At 51.0% G+C, this 16205-nt stretch overlaps 1 protein-coding gene across 3 annotated transcripts in view; it reads right to left on the bottom strand.

The window, feature by feature from the left end:
* cttnbp2 (cortactin binding protein 2) overlaps positions 1 to 16205 on the bottom strand; it is a 33901-nt gene extending 17696 nt beyond the window's left edge. Inside the window, exons 1-3 of one of the 3 annotated variants that reach the window (XR_011035204.1) lie at positions 15967 to 16179; positions 12848 to 12955; positions 4152 to 4382 (exon numbers count right to left, since the gene is read on the bottom strand). Coding sequence is in view for 2 of the 3 variants with exons in the window: in XM_068313253.1 (XP_068169354.1) it covers positions 4152 to 4382; positions 12848 to 12955; positions 15967 to 16047 (420 nt within the window). In the remaining variant the exon portion in view is untranslated. Of the gene's footprint in view, positions 1 to 4151; positions 4383 to 12847; positions 12956 to 15966 lie in introns of all 3 variants that reach the window. The other 2 variants (XM_068313253.1, XM_068313252.1) reach the window with 2 other exon arrangements.

Genomic DNA, 16205 nt, shown 5'->3' with positions numbered 1-16205 from the left:
ACCACCAGGACCACCACCACCAGGACCACCAAAACCACCAGGACCACCAAAAGCATCAGGACCACCACCACCAGGACCACCAAAACCACCAGGACCACCAAAACCACCAGGTGGGGCCACCACTGGTTTAGTTAGTTAATATCAGTTCAGGAAGTTACCACGCATCAACAGAACTCACCTGTAGGGAAGCTTGGTAACTAACTAAACTGGTCTTAACTAACTAAACCAGTAGTAACTGAATAAACTGATGGGAACTAACTAAACTGGTAGTAACTAACTAAACCGGTTGTAACTAACTAAACCAGTAGTAACCAATTAAACCGGTGATGACTGACTAAACCTGCGGTAACCAGCTGACTGGTGTTGCTGGGAAGATGGATGAAGACGTCAGAATGAAGCAGAGTGTTCTGTCCACTGGCTGAGGGTCTCTGGAAACATCAGGTTCTGTTTGACCCGCTGGTTTAGAGGCTGAAGCTACTTCCTGTTTCTGACCTACGAGATGGAGAAGATACAAGAAACACCAACATCTAACATATTTCACACTCCTGGCCTCCGACGCGCCGCCATCTGTGTTGTAGGACCAGATGGATGCACGAACACGCCATCGATCCACGCTCCTACAATCAACACGTCACTCGTCACGCCAATCACGTGTAGCAACGCCGGTTTCAGTTTGAAGGAACACAGAAACACAGCTGCAGAGCATCCAATAGTCCCTGGCGACACATCCGGGGGTGTAGCCCACCGTCCAGAGACACGGCGTCTCCTGACGGATGGGTTTGATGACGCGTCAAATCCCTGCCCTCTATATCCGGAGCGCCGCTGCTATTGTTAGTTCAGGTGGCTTCACAGAGGCTAACGAGGCTTAGCGCCGACCCCGCCTCCCGAACCCACCTCCAACAATGAGGTCGACGCCCCGCCACCCCGTCCCACAGGGGACCCTCCTGTTTGCTCCGTCCCTCCCAAACCTCCTCTGTTCCAGCAGCCCCAGAGGAACGCCAGGGGAACGCCAGGGGAACGCCAGGGGAACGCCAAAGGAACGCCAGAGGAACGCCAGGGGAACGCCAGGGGAACGCCAGAGGAACGCCAAAGGAACGCCAGGGGAACGCCAGAGGAACGCCAAAGGAACGCCAGGGGAACGCCAAAGGAACGCCAGAGGAACACCAGGGGAACTCCAGAGGAACACCAGGCGTTGCCGGGGGAACGCCAGCGCCGCTCCACAGCGGTGCCACCACTACCTGCTAATGAGGTCAGGATTCTGTCTGTAACCCGCCTGAGGCCGGAGAACGGGGGAAGTTCGCTGTGAAGGCGATGATGACACATCAGGAGGCGTGACACGCTGCCAGGCGGCGTTCAAACACGCCTGGAAGCATGAAAGAAACGCCGCCATTCATAACCGCCGATCCAAGAGCGCCGCCAGAGACGACGCCTTCATCTCGTCTTCAAAGTCTCCTGAGAACCATTCAGCACCAGGAGGCTCCCTTCACGCCTGCAGGCAGCGCTGAGGGATCACACAACCCTCCAGCACCGCCAGGTGTCTCCGCCCCGCCCCGTGGGCGGCGGCCCTGACACGCTGGACGGCAACGGACGCCTGGCGACTATTTAAAGACGGGAATGTGACCCGACTCCAGAAACAACCCGTCAACATGTTTACACACAGAACCCAGCAAACAGCCTGTCAGCACCGCCCCCCGTGACAGATTCATGGAGGGGGGGTCTTCATAGAGCAGAGTTCACTTTACTTCCAGAAAGCAGTGCATCCTGGGATGCGCTTCAAGAAAAATGTGTGCATCCCAAAAGTAATACCAGAACATACAGTAGTAGCGACGCATGGATTGAGTTTAGACGATAGATCAATATAAAAACTAAACAAACCGTTAATTTAATGATCACTAATAACATAACTGAGTAAAGAGAAAAAAAAGATTTAAATCATATCCAAAGACCGCAAAGAACGAGAGCTCACCGTATAAGTTCAATCAAAATGTTGAAGCCTGGTAGTTTAAAAAACAGTTTTAGAAATAAAGAAAGATGTAAAATAGTTCTTTTTTTACTTTTCACTCAATAATTTTCTTTACCTTTAATTCATATTTTCTCCTGTGGACACTGAACCAGGCTGACAGAACCTTCACACACATGTAGTAATATCTGTAGTAATATCTGTAGTAATACCTGTAGTAATACCTGTAGTAATATCTGTAGTAACATCTGTAGTAATACCTGTAGTAATATCTGTAGTAACATCTGTAGTAATACCTGTAGTAATATCTGTAGTAATATCTGTAGTAATATCTGTAGTAATATCTGTAGTAATACCTGTAGTAACATCTGTAGTAATGCCTGTAGTAATACCTGTGGTAATACCTGTAGTAATACCTGTAGTAATACCTGTGGTAATACCTGTAGTAATACCTGTAGTAATACCTGTAGTAATATCTGTAGTAATATCTGTAGTAATACCTGCGGTAATACCTGTAGTAATACCTGTAGTAATACCTGTAGTAATACCTGTAGTAATACCTGTAGTAATACCTGTAGTAATATCTGTAGTAATACCTGTGGTAATACCTGTAGTAATACCTGTAGTAATACCTGTAGTAATATCTGTAGTAATACCTGCGGTAATACCTGTAGTAATACCTGTAGTAATACCTGTAGTAATATCTGTAGTAATATCTGTAGTAATATCTGTAGTAATACTTTTGGATCTTTTTCGGACGCATAATGATAATCAATCAATCAATCACCCTTTATCAGTCTATCTCTAACCCCACCAGCAGACGTTCCAAAGCGCTGTAACAGAGACAAACCCAACAGGACTCTTCTTGTTCTCTGGAGGTCGAACTCCAGCAGACGTCGTGTTGATGTTTGGTCGATTTTAATCACGCAGGTGAGTCTCCTGACGAGAAACTCGCGCAAGATGAAAACATAACGGAGATTTCTGGGTTACACATTTAGGTGGAGAAGTGAACAAATGGTGAATGTTTGTTTTGTTGAATGTAAGTGCATTAAAGCTCACGTCCCGTGTGACGATCCAGTCTCCCTGTCGGAAAAGGTGCTTCAGGGACGGAAGAACGCACACAACGCAGAACACTGGTACAGCCCACTGAATGCTGGGTATTACTGCTTCCTTCCTGCCTGAGACCTTATAGATAATTCAACAATGACTCACAGGAGGACTAAAGATAGAACACATGATCGTGGGGAACGCAACTCTACCCAGCAACCAGGAGAACCTCTACCAGCAACCAGGAGAACCTCTACCAGCAACCAGGAGAACCTCTACCAGCAACCAGGAGAACCTCTACCAGCAACCAGGAGAACCTCTACCAGCAACCAGGAGAACCTCTACCAGCAACCAGGAGAACCTCTACCAGCAACCAAGAGAACCTCTACCACCAACCAGGAGAACCTCTACCAGCCACCAGCAGAACCTCTACCAGTAACCAGGAGAACCTCTACCAGCAACCAGGAGAACCTCTACCAGCAACCAGGAGAACCTCTACCAGCAACCAGGAGAACCTCTACCAGCCACCAGAGACCGGGTCAGAAACACACATGTACTTCCTGTCGGAGCACCAACTTCCTACTCCTTCATTCTTCATCTGTGTGTGTGTGTGTGTGTGGGTCTGTGTGTGTGTGTGTGTGTGTGTGTGTGTGTGTGTGTGTGTGTGTGTGTGTGTGTGTGCCCTGCCCATGAACTCTGTGATAATAACAGAGTATAGATATTTTGAGCCAAACCGAGCTTTTGCCCGCCCGCCCACACACACACACACACACACACACACACACACACACACACACACACACACACACACACACACACACACACACACAGACACACACACACTCACCAGCCTGACGTTTGTGATTTAAGCACCTGAACACACCTGAACACACATTGAACACACCTAAGCACGCTTGTACACACCTGTTACACACCTGAACGCACCTAAACACACCTGAACACACCTACAGTAAACACACCTGAACACACCTGAACACATCTCAACACACCTGAACACACACCTGAACAGGTGTCGTGTCACAGCTAATAGCAGCGAGCGGCCTTAGCCAGCTAGCTGGCTGCTTGGACCAGCAGCCTTCTGAGCTCACAGTTGGCGGCGGTGGAAGCCCCGCCCCCTCCTTACCCTCTTCTGGCGGCTCTCGGCCGCGGCGAGCTGCGCCGACATGCGCTCCTGCATCTTCCTACAGTGAGCCATGACGGCCTCCAGGACGGAGATGGGGCTGGAGCCCAGGGGCCGGCGGTCCCGGTCGCCTCCGGGGGCCCCGCTGTCGAAGTCCCTCTGCAGCGCCAGGAAGGGGTCGGTCAGGCTATAGTGGCTGTAGCGCTCCTGCAGGAACACCTCCTTCCTCTGGGCCTGGAGACAACAAAATAAAAGCATGGCAGATAAGGACAGAAACACACGTGACCTGACGCCGTTAGACCCTACCAAAACAAAAGCATGGAACAAAAGGACAGAAACACACGTGACCTGACGCCGTTAGACCCTACCAAAATAAAAGCATGGCAGATAAGGACAGAAACACACGTGACCTGATGCCATTAGACCCTACCAAAATAAAAGCATGGCAGATAAGGACAGAAACACACGTGACCTGACGCCATTAGACCCTACCAAAATAAAAGCATGGACCAAAAGGACAGAAACACACGTGACCTGACGCCGTTAGACCCTACCAAAATAAAAGCATTGCAGATAAAGACAGAAACACATGTGACCTGATGCCGTTAGACCCTACCAAAACAAAAGCATGGAACAAAAGGACAGAAACACATGTGACCTGACGCCATTAGACCCTACCAAAATAAAAGCATGGCAGCTAAAGACAGAAACACATGTGACCTGACGCCATTAGACCCTACCAAAACAAAAGCATGGAACAAAAGGACAGAAACACACGTGACCTGACGCCGTTAGACCCTACCAAAATAAAAGCATGGCAGATAAAGACAGAAACACATGTGACCTGACACCGTTAGACCCTACCAAAATAAAAGCATGGAACAAAAGGACAGAAACACACGAGACCTGATGATGTTAGTTAGACCCTACCAAAATAAAAGCGTGTCAAAAATGGACAGAATTGAACCCATCACCACCAGCAGAGGGTGGACAGGAAGGGGAGGGACTCATCCTGGAGACGAGGAGAAGACGGAACGACGGACGGGAGAGAAGCAGCAACGGAAGAGAAGAACGAGACGAGACGCTTTGCCAAAGAAGGAGATGTTTAAAGAATGTGCACACACACACACACACACACACACACACACACACACACACACACACACACAGAGCTGTGTAAACACACCACACAGGATAGAGTGTGTGAGACAGAAGGAAGGACAGTAAAAGTCAAGGTGATCTCTGGAGCTTCAGTGAAGGTCTGGTTCTACCATGACAGCAGTGGTTCTAGTTGTTCTGCTGGTCCAGAGACCTTCTGGGTTCTGGAGGAGGTTCCAGAGGTCCAGAACAAAGCAGATAGAACTGGTTTGATGTTGAACCCAGGGAACAGATCTGACTGGATCTGGATCCGGCGACCCCCCCGGAGCGTCTCCGGTCTGCAGTCTGAGGTCAGCTGACCAGGGGGTGGGGCGCCTGATTGGCTGAACATCTTTCTGGATTGATGTCTGGAACATTGCGCTCTACAGCGGGGGTGCGTGGCCCCCCAGGAGGAACCCACCCACCGATCCTGAGCCACATCAATAACCTGACCCACGGTTAAACCGCTGAGGGTGGAACTACCCCAGCAGACGGGGCCTGAGGCAGGGGACACTCCGGGCGCGACGCCAGTGCACTGTGGACTACATATAAATATAAATATATAAATATATATATAAATATAAATATGTAAATACAAACATAGAATTACATAAATAAAAATATTTATATAAATACAGACAGATTGACATCTAATAAACACAAATATATAAATATAAATGTTTCATGAGGATTGTTTTTCAGTCTCCTGAATGATTTCCTTTACCAGAGGGACACACACACACACACACACACACACACAAACACACACACACACACACACACACACACACACACACACACACACACACTGCGGTGGATGGAGACAAGAGGCCTAAAGTGGTGATATTTTTACCCATAATGCCGTGCAGTGGCAGCTTTCTCCACTCATGTTTAATGAGTTCAGCTGTCAGCCTCGATGAAAGTTTGATGACGCCCTAGATAGCGTCACACACACACACACACACACACACACACACACACACACACATGCATGCCCCGCCCCCAACCCGTCCGCAGCTGAGCTCTCTGTCGTGAACGAGTCGCTGAGGATGGGAAGTTAAACGTCACATGAGAGAGAACACACACTCCACGTGGTCATGTGACGCCTCGCCACTCCAGGACACACACGAACACACACACCAGGATACACACACACACACACACACTCCAGGACACACACACACTTCTTCTCTTGTTTGGTGTTGATTGATTTGACGTCCTGAGACGAGCAGAATGGTTTAAGCCTTGAGTTTAGCTTAGCTTAGCTTAGCATAGCATTAGCAGTGAACTCCTGCAGCAGGTGTGAACCGCGCTGCGGTGATGAACTGATGTGTTTTTAGGTGTTGGACTGAGACGCGTGACAGAATTACCCATGATTCCCTGTTGCATGCAGCGCCCCTCCCAACGCGTCCCGCCTCCAGGCAGGACAGGTTTCATTTCTGAGAGCTAATCGGCAGTGAATCCAATCATCATGATCAATCAATCAATAAATCAATCTGCTAAACATGCTAACAGCAAACACGAGAAACCGAACCTACTGGTGCATGATGGGATGTGAAGCACACACACACACACACTCACACACACACACTCACACACACACACTCACACACACACACTCACAGCGATGTACAGTCAGCTCCTCCAGCCTATTTTTATCCTTAATTCCGGCTGCTGGATTAAACCCCACCGTCCCCCCGGGTGCAAGACAGAAAGCCCCCCAACATCTGATAGGGCAATGTGTGTGTGTGTGTGTGTGTGTGTGTGTGTGTGTGTGTGTGTGTGTGTGTAGTCATGTGAATGCATATCTATTTCTCTGATTAAATGTGTGTCAGCGTTTTATGTCCGGCTGATTTAACCCCACGCTGGGAGGAGAACCAGCAGCAACACACACACACACACACACACACACACACAGCCACACACACACACACACACTCCATAACCCCCCACATAGATGCATGATTGTGCAGAAAATCTATAAATGAAGGGATGAATGTGTGTGTGTGTGTGTGTGTGTGTGTGTGTGTGTGTGTGTGTGTGTGTGTGTGTATGTGTGTGTGTGTGTGTGTGTGTGTGTGTGTATGTGTGTGTGTGTGTGTGTGTGTGTGTGTGTGTGTGTGTGTGTGTGTTGCTTCATTAGTTAAATAAGATGTAGAGAGAATTTTAAATGTTTGTCCTAGCGGGGGGGGGTCAGCGTCTCTGAACGAGTGACACAGGAAGTGGAACTGCTGTGACGAGCTATCTCCATAGCAACAGCGTTTTCTTTGTTGTCATCGGTAACCACTGTTACAATCAGACACCCTTTCAAAATAAAATATTCTGGGTTTTATCCTCTAAAACTCTGCCCGTTCAGAGAGCAGTGAACCCAACGCCACCCCACCTCCTGTTACCCGTCTCCCTAAGCTAGCAGGTGTGACCCGGTTCTGTCAGAAGCAGAACCACAGACCTCCTCCACACAGAAGCCTTCTCTGGTCTGACCTGGGGGGGGACACAGCAGCCAGTGTTCCTCAGGACCGGACAGAGCAGCAGCTGTGCTGCATCAGAACTCACCCCCCCTCACCCGTCACCCCCCGCCCACCCCAGAGCAAAGCATGCTGGTCCGTCTTGAAGGGCGCAGCCACACGTTTCTTTCAGAGTCAAACCACCAGGTGGAGCTAGAGACGTCAGTCGGGTTCGTCCCCCTGGGACCACGCCCATCTGGACACCATTAGCCGCGCTGCTAATTAGCTGCACTGCTAAGGCTAGCTAGGCTAACACATACTGTGTCCCTGAGCGGGTCGTCCAGAACCGGCTGGCTCCGGCCCAGCAGCCCCCACGACACCCCCCCCCCCGGGACATTCTGTGAAGACTCACAGGCGTTCTTTGACATTTAGACTCTATACACACACACACACACACACACACACACACACACACACACACACACACACACACACACACACACACACACACACACACACCTCATGGTGTCACACATTCTGTCTGCAGCCATGATTCCGCCCTCAGCAGCTCACCTGGGGGCTAAAAACACCTGCTGGGAACTGATCACAAATCTTTGGCTTTTATTCTGTTGCTCTACGCATTAACTTTCATCTAATCTGACCATCTCAGTTACATCAGCAGTAGAACCACTAGAACCACCAGAACCACTAGAACCAGTAGAACCACTAGAACCAGTAGAACCAAAGAGAACACATCTCTCCCTCTCTCTGTCCTGTAACCTGAAGACACCCACTCACAGCTGCTGCTCTCATTCTGCTCCAGGTCCACACACACACACACACACACACACACACACACACACACACACACACACACACACACACACACACACACACACACACACACACACACACACACACACACACACACACACACACACACACACACACACACACACACACACACACACACACACACACACACACACAGGTGTGTCAGGAGCTGCTCTGTTGATATGACCGTCATCACAGCAGAACCTGGAGGAGCTGACCCGGTTGGTACGTCATCCATCCATCCATCATCCATCCATCCATCCATCATCCATCCATCCATCCATCCATCCATCCATCATCCATCCATCCATCCATCCATCCATCCATCATCCATCCATCATCCATCCATCCATCCATCCATCATCCATCCATCCATCCATCATCCATCCATCCATCCATCCATCCATCCATCATCCATCCATCATCCATCCATCCATCATCCATCCATCCATCCATCCATCCATCCATCATCCATCCATCCTTCCTGATCCTAGCTTCTGTCTCTTCCTGTTCTGTAACTTTAATCTGAACAGAACTTTAACAGACATGAACCCGACTCCTGCCGTCTTCTGATTGGACGTTGGCTCTGATCATTGATTGAAAGCCAATCAGCTGATTAGTGATCAAACCCAAAACCTTCTGTCTGGTACTCCTCTGCTAACACTCCTCACATGCTAGCTGTTGGTTCTGACCCAGAAACACAAAAACACACAAGCAGGTGACCGACTTAACCAGATCACATCACATTTCCTGTGCAGGAAGTGATGTCAGAGCGCTCTGCCGGGGTTGGGGGTTCCATTCCCAGCGGGGCCATCCACCTTTCAGACCATGCACTCTAGATAAAAGCCTCCATCTACCAGCATCACTTCTAATTATGTTAACAGTGAAAGAAGGAAGGGTGAAATATCAGCCTGTGTGGGGGGGGGGAGAGGGGGAGGGGCTTCAGTCAGAGAGGGGATTAGATCCAGAGCGGGACGGTTCCTATGACCTACTTCCTCACCATCGTCTTGTTTCCACTGACAACCAGGACGTGGTGAACGAGAAGACACACACACACACACACACACACACACACACACACACACACACACACACACAGTTTCAGATCCATTACAGAAACACAGGAGGTGTGCTGAGTAACACAACAGCGTGCTTCGTTCACACACACACGTGTGAAGACCTGCCATCGTCAGGTGGAACATTCCCACCCGGGCTGGAAACTTTCACACGGAACGGGAAGCAGGGACAGAAACACACACACACACACACACACACACACACACACACACACACACACCCCGGTGGAGCGCTGGGGGGCAGGGGGGAGCCCGACTCGGAGTCTTCAGGCCTCATTCCTGAGTGTCATGGAAGTGGGTGAGGGTGAAACACGAGCCCGGTCTGTGCTGGGGGAGTCTGGTTGCTAGGCAGCCGACCGACCGGCGGAGGATGCTGATTGGCTCGTGTGTCTCAGTGTAAAACCGTGGAACACACTTTTAGTGATTGATCCTCCATCCGTTTCAGAACAGAATGCGTTTGTTTTCCTGTGTGGCGACTGACATCGACCATTATGGTATGTTCGGTCACCTAGCAACACGCCGACGCCAAGGAGCTGACAGAAATAACGCGGCTGAAGGTCTGGGAGTCACTTCCTGTTCCTACAGACCCTCAGGTGAGGATGAGGAGGATGGGAACGCTCCTCACTGTTTATTTCAGGCTGAGGGAATGAAGAGACTCTTTGCCTTCATCTGCAGCGCCTCAGATGTTCGTGACTCACTGGAGGCTTTTCTAGAGCAGCTTCAGTGGGATTTAATTTATTCTGGATTAGTGGAGCGACCTGGAGCGATCCAACCGGAGGACGGGAAGAGAGACGACTGTAACGATGAACCACGAGCTGAAGAGACGGAAGAAACACAAAGACACAACGCTGAGAGTGTGTGTGTGTGTGTGTGTGTGTGTTTGTGTGTGTGTGTGTGGTGTGGGGGGAAGCCCAGAAACAGGGCATGCCTTAAATAGCTGGATGGTTGAAGATAACGTGACGCTGGAGAAAGCCTGATGGCTCGGGGCATGTTGTGTTCTGCTGTGCAGGTCACATGACAGATCACATGACAAATCACATGACCGCCCATACAGGACTGTCTACATCAGGGAAGTCAAACCCATTTTCACTGAGGGCCACATCAGCATCACGGCTGTCCTCAAAGGGCCAGATGTAACTAATAAATGTAACTAAATGTAACTCAGTGTAATGTAACTAAATGTAACTACTCCTTAATGTAACTAATAAATGTAACTAAATGTAACTCAGTGTAATGTAACTAAATGTAACTACTCCTTAATGTAACTAATAAATGTAACTAAATGTAACTCAGTGTAATGTAACTAAATGTAACTACTCCTTAATGTAACTAATAAATGTAACTAAATGTAACTCAGTGTAATGTAACTAAATGTAACTACTCCTTAATGTAACTAATAAATGTAACTAAATGTAACTCAGTGTAATGTAACTAAATGTAACTACTCCTTAATGTAACTAATAAATGTAACTAAATGTAACTCAGTGTAATGTAACTAAATGTAACTACTCCTTAATGTAACTAATAAATGTAACTAAATGTAACTCAGTGTAATGTAACTAAATGTAACTACTCCTTAATGTAACTAATAAATGTAACTAAATGTAACTCAGTGTAATGTAACTAAATGTAACTACTCCTTAATGTTAAATAAGTGAATTTCTGACTGATTCTAGTTCCAAACATTACAGTTAGACAGAAAAAACATGTTTGTTTGTTTCTCTGTTCTAACATAAATCCTTTTCATTTGTCAGGTTATTAAACCCACAGAACTCCATCAATCAAGGATCAAACTATCAATCAATAAAGACAAATAACATCAGACACAAGTTAGGACGTTAACTTTGTTCACAACGTTTAGTCAGAGTTAAGATGGGCTGAAGTGCTGCATTGTGGGAAATGGGGTTTTGGTCAAAGCTATTTATTTTAGACACTCTGACCTTTATGCCCTCGTGGGCCACATGAAATGATGTGGAGGGCCACATTTGGCCCCCGGGCCCTGAGTCTGACACATGTGCTCTTCATGAACCAACTGGCGCCAACAGACATTTCGAGGACGCTGCTAATAAAGTTGATACAAACTGGACTAACTTTTATTATAAGGGTTAGAATAAACCAGTTTGATGTTCATATCGTTTCATTTTTTATTTCTGGGCTCCTGAAGCTGAAGCTCTGGTGAAACGGCGGCGCTTCAGCTAATCTGCTCAGGGTGAAACCTGATAGTTAGCTTAGCGGCTTTGGCCTCACACTAATTAATCTGTGCCCCCCCCAATCACACACCCCTGCCACAAGCGGACATTGTTGTCCTGCCAAGCTGGGAAGGTTGGTTCAAACTCCTTCTTGTGGGGGCAGTGGAGCGGTCTGGGGGGGGGGGGGGGGTAGCGTTCTGAACCAGGACCAGAACTGTTTTAAAGTGTCAGTGAAGAAAAGAGTCTTTAGTGGGGGGGTCAAGAGAGAGTGAATGGGGGGGTGGGTTTAATCCTGTCTGTCACACAGCCGTCCTTTAGGGACAATAGAGACTTCTGCCCCCCCACCCCCCGTTCCCACTGCCTCTGACTCAAACTGATGATCTGGGACTCTCTGACCGCCTCCCCTTTCCCCCCCCCCCACTCTCTCTCTCTCTCTCTCTCAGGGGCGGGGCTTATCAGCAGCAACACTCATTGTGTTTCAGAGCATAGCCAGGACCGCTTCTCTGGACGTCCAATCAGGGGGGGCGGGAGGGACACAGGTGAAGTGGGCGGGACATCCTGTGAGCAAACGCCACCAGAACAGACGTGGTTCCGACCCTTCCAATCCCAGATCGATACATTACTGATGGATGATCGATACATTACTGATGGATGATCGATACATTACTGATGGATGATCGATACATTACTGATGGATGATCGATACATTGCTGATGATCGATACATTATTGATGACTTCCTGAGGCACACACTCCAGCGAGGCGTGAGCAGCGACACCCCCACTGTTCACACAACAGAATCACAGAATCACACGCTGGAGCCCAACCAGAGCTGAAGACACGCCCCCCACCCCCCACCCCCACGGACAGAAGGGGGGGCGAGGTACCGGAAGGAGAACCAACACGGGGTTCTAATCACACAGCGAAGCTCTACGCAGCCCTTGTTATTGATCAGTAATCACAGGAGTCATGTGACCCTGGTCACATGGGTGTGGGCGTGTCCTGGTGGCGTGGACTCACCCTCAGCGCCTCGATGACCAGGTCGCGGGCCTCCAGCTCCCCCTCCATGATGCTCAGCAGGGTGAGCAGCTCCGGCCGGCTCAGGTTCTCCATGTTGAACTCACATTTCTGCAACACACACACACACACACACACACACACACACACACACAATGTCAGGATGGCGAGAATGCTCCAGCCTTCTACGGCGCTGACGGACCAATCAGATGAGAGGGGAAGGAGGTCTGAAGGTCGTGACCTCCAGGTCTGCAGCTCCACATCACCACATGAAGGAGAATGCTACGCTAACGGTGCTAGCGACCACACCAGAGCAGCAGACCGCCGCGTGATGTCACGTGTTACATGTCACATGTTACGTGTCACATGTTACGTGTCACATGTTACGTGTCACATGTTACGTGTCACATGTTACGTGTCACATGTTACGTGTCACATGTTACGGAGGCGTGATAACAGCTCAGAACACGAGGACCAGAACACGCAGAACCACCAGCTCCATGCCGGCCAAACGCCTCCACCGCCCCCACACACCGATCCACGCCAACACCTCACGGTCACAGCAGGAAGTGATGCGGCTGTGACTGAGAACCAATCACAACCCGGTTTCCTGGTTTGTGTGGTTCTGGTTCTGTCCCAGATACAGAACGTTACGTAACCGACAGCAACGAAACGTGACACACAGAGCGACCCGTTAGTCAGCCCACGTTCCAAAAGCCACGCCCCCACTCCCACAATGCACCTGGTCTCATGAGGCAGCCCTCAGATCGGGCCAGAAATCCTGTCCTACATCACAGCCTCTAAGGGCCAATCACATTACAGATGGATCAGAGAGACCGGATCCCGATCTGTATTATAATCTGGGGTTCTATTGTACTATAATATGAGGTTCTATTGTAATATAATCTGGGGTTCTATTGTACTATAATCTGAGGTTCTATTGTACTATAATCTGAGGTTCTATTGTAATATAATCTGAGGTTCTATTGTACTATAATCTGAGGTTCTATTGTACTATAATCTGAGGTTCTACTATATTATAATCTCAGGGTTCTTCTAGAGGAAAAAGGAGGCGATCAACTGGACCGAGGGGGGGGGTCGTTGGTGATGGTTCACCTGGTTGGACCACATTCCAGAGCAGAGTCAGACTGTTGTGTTAGGGGGAGGAGTCAAAAGGTTGAGAGGCGGGACTTAAGACATTCCAGACAGACTCCCAGCAGAAGTTCAGCTTCCGTTTTTTCCAGTGGTGGGGGCCGGTGTCCCTGAGCAGACATCATTTATCCTGAGGGGGAGGAGTCCTGATGTCCACAAGATTCCTCCCCCCTCACGGCGGCCCACGTGTCTCCGGACGTCCCACACGCGTGTTACATCACAGCCCTCCACCGGCGTCTGTGTCTTTATGAGCTTCACCAGTGAGGGCAAAGGTCGACGCTCCGACAGGAAGTCAGGTGACAAATCAACAGGAAGTACCGGCCATAAACAGGACGTCAGCCACTGGGCGGAGTCTGTGTCGCCAGCGGCGACCGTCCCCCCTCAGAAACACGGGACGGAAAGAGCGTCACGCGTGTGCCACTGGGTCGACCCGCGAGGTCACCGTGTCGCCATGACGACAAGCGTGGAAATAAACCAGGACCCCGCCCAACCAGAATCATCCAGGTCAGGCCGTAAAGGGAGCCCCCCCCTGGACAAAAAGCCTGAGCCAGCCCGTCATGTGAACAACATGTGACCGTCATGTGACCTTCATTGACCTCTGACCCCTCCCTGCACCAGGAGGTCCTGCCCCCCCCCCCCGAGGGTCTATCAGGCCGAGCAAAGAGCAGAGCTTTATTTAACCATGACAGGAATGGAGTGGCGGGGGGGTTTGGGGGGGTGAAAGCCTCCTCCCCCTGACCGGGTTCTGGGGGGGGCGGGGTCTCGCTCCATGCACCTGTTCACCTCAACGCTGAACGCAAAGAAGCCCCGGGGAGGGGGGGTTAGGGTTTTGGAGGGGGGGGCTGACACGGTACCCCCAGCTATGTGAGCTGAGTCACTGAAATTGAGACCAATTTAGAAAGGTGTCAGGTGACCCCCCGCCGACCCCCCCACAGTCTCTGGCCTCCATCTGCCCCCCCCATTCCCCTCAGCTCCTCTATCCTCAGCTCACCCCCCCACCCAGAGAGCGGCCTGCTGCCCACACACCCACAGCAGTCCCCCTGAGCGACCCACTTGATCCTGCCTCCATCAGGGGGTGGGGCTACAGCAGGGGGCGTGGCCTAGACGTCACCTAGACGACCAGAAGCCAGTCCTGATCAATTCACACCAGTGGAGGAAAACCCGACACCCCCTTGTGAAAAGTCACAACCAGGTGTGTGTGAGCACGGGGGTCACGTGACGCGCTGGAGCTGCTGTGATTGGTCCGTCTGGACGCGGCTCCAGCTGATCGCAGAGCAGCTCAGGTGAGCTCACAGGTATGGGGGGGGTCCCATGGTAACATGACCCCCCCCACTGGACCAGGTGACCTGTGGGGGGGGGGTCAAACATCTGGGACACCTTCATCTCCCGGTTCGTGTTCCTGTCGCGCGTGACATTACCGGGAGTGAAGCGGGTCGGAGCCCCCAGAATGCACCGCGGGTTCGGACCTGTGGATCCCGCGCGGGTCTGAAAACAACAACAAAGAAACACGAACCGACAGACCGACGCGGATCCGGTGTGGCTCCGGTGTGGATCCGGTGTGGCTCCGGTGTGGATCCGGTGTGGATCCGGTGCGGATCCGGTGTGGATCCGGTGTGGATCCGATCTGGATCCAGTGTGGATCCGGTGTGGATCCGGTCTGGATCCGGTCTGGATCCGGTGTGGCTCCGGTGTGGATCCGATCTGGATCCGCTGTGGATCCGGTCCCGTCCCGCTCGACGCGTCTTAACGGAACGACACGAGCTCCAACCGGGGTGGGCAGCGGTGGGGGAGGGGGGGGGTCGGTCCGGTCGTTAACGGTCCCGTTAACGGAACGCATCACGAGCCCGTCTCGCGCCTCTCCGCCGCTGATGCGCACCGGAGCCTCCCGGTCCCGTTCCGCGACGCGGCGTCAGCGCCAAACCGAGAGAACCCCCCCCCACCACCACCACCGGAGCTCCGGTGCGGCTTACCGTGTCCACGCTGCCCAGCACGGCGGCCGCCAGGCTCGGTACCGGAGGCGGGTGCTCGCCGCTGCCTCCCTCCGACGCCATCTTCGGACTGGTGCGGTCCGCTGGAGGGAGCGCGCATCCGGTGCGCGTTAACTCTTGCGTTGCTGAACGGGATCCACGCCACGGACGGCCATGGAACAGGAGCGGGGCTGGGGGGGCCGGGGGGGGCGAAGGGCCTCCGTCGTGAGATCCCTCAGCCG

The sequence above is a fragment of the Antennarius striatus genome, chromosome 4, assembly GCF_040054535.1.
Source record: "Antennarius striatus isolate MH-2024 chromosome 4, ASM4005453v1, whole genome shotgun sequence".
Classification (NCBI taxonomy): domain Eukaryota; kingdom Metazoa; phylum Chordata; class Actinopteri; order Lophiiformes; family Antennariidae; genus Antennarius; species Antennarius striatus.
Note: the sequence above shows the minus strand (reverse complement) of the source record. Positions and strands in the feature narration are given on the sequence as shown.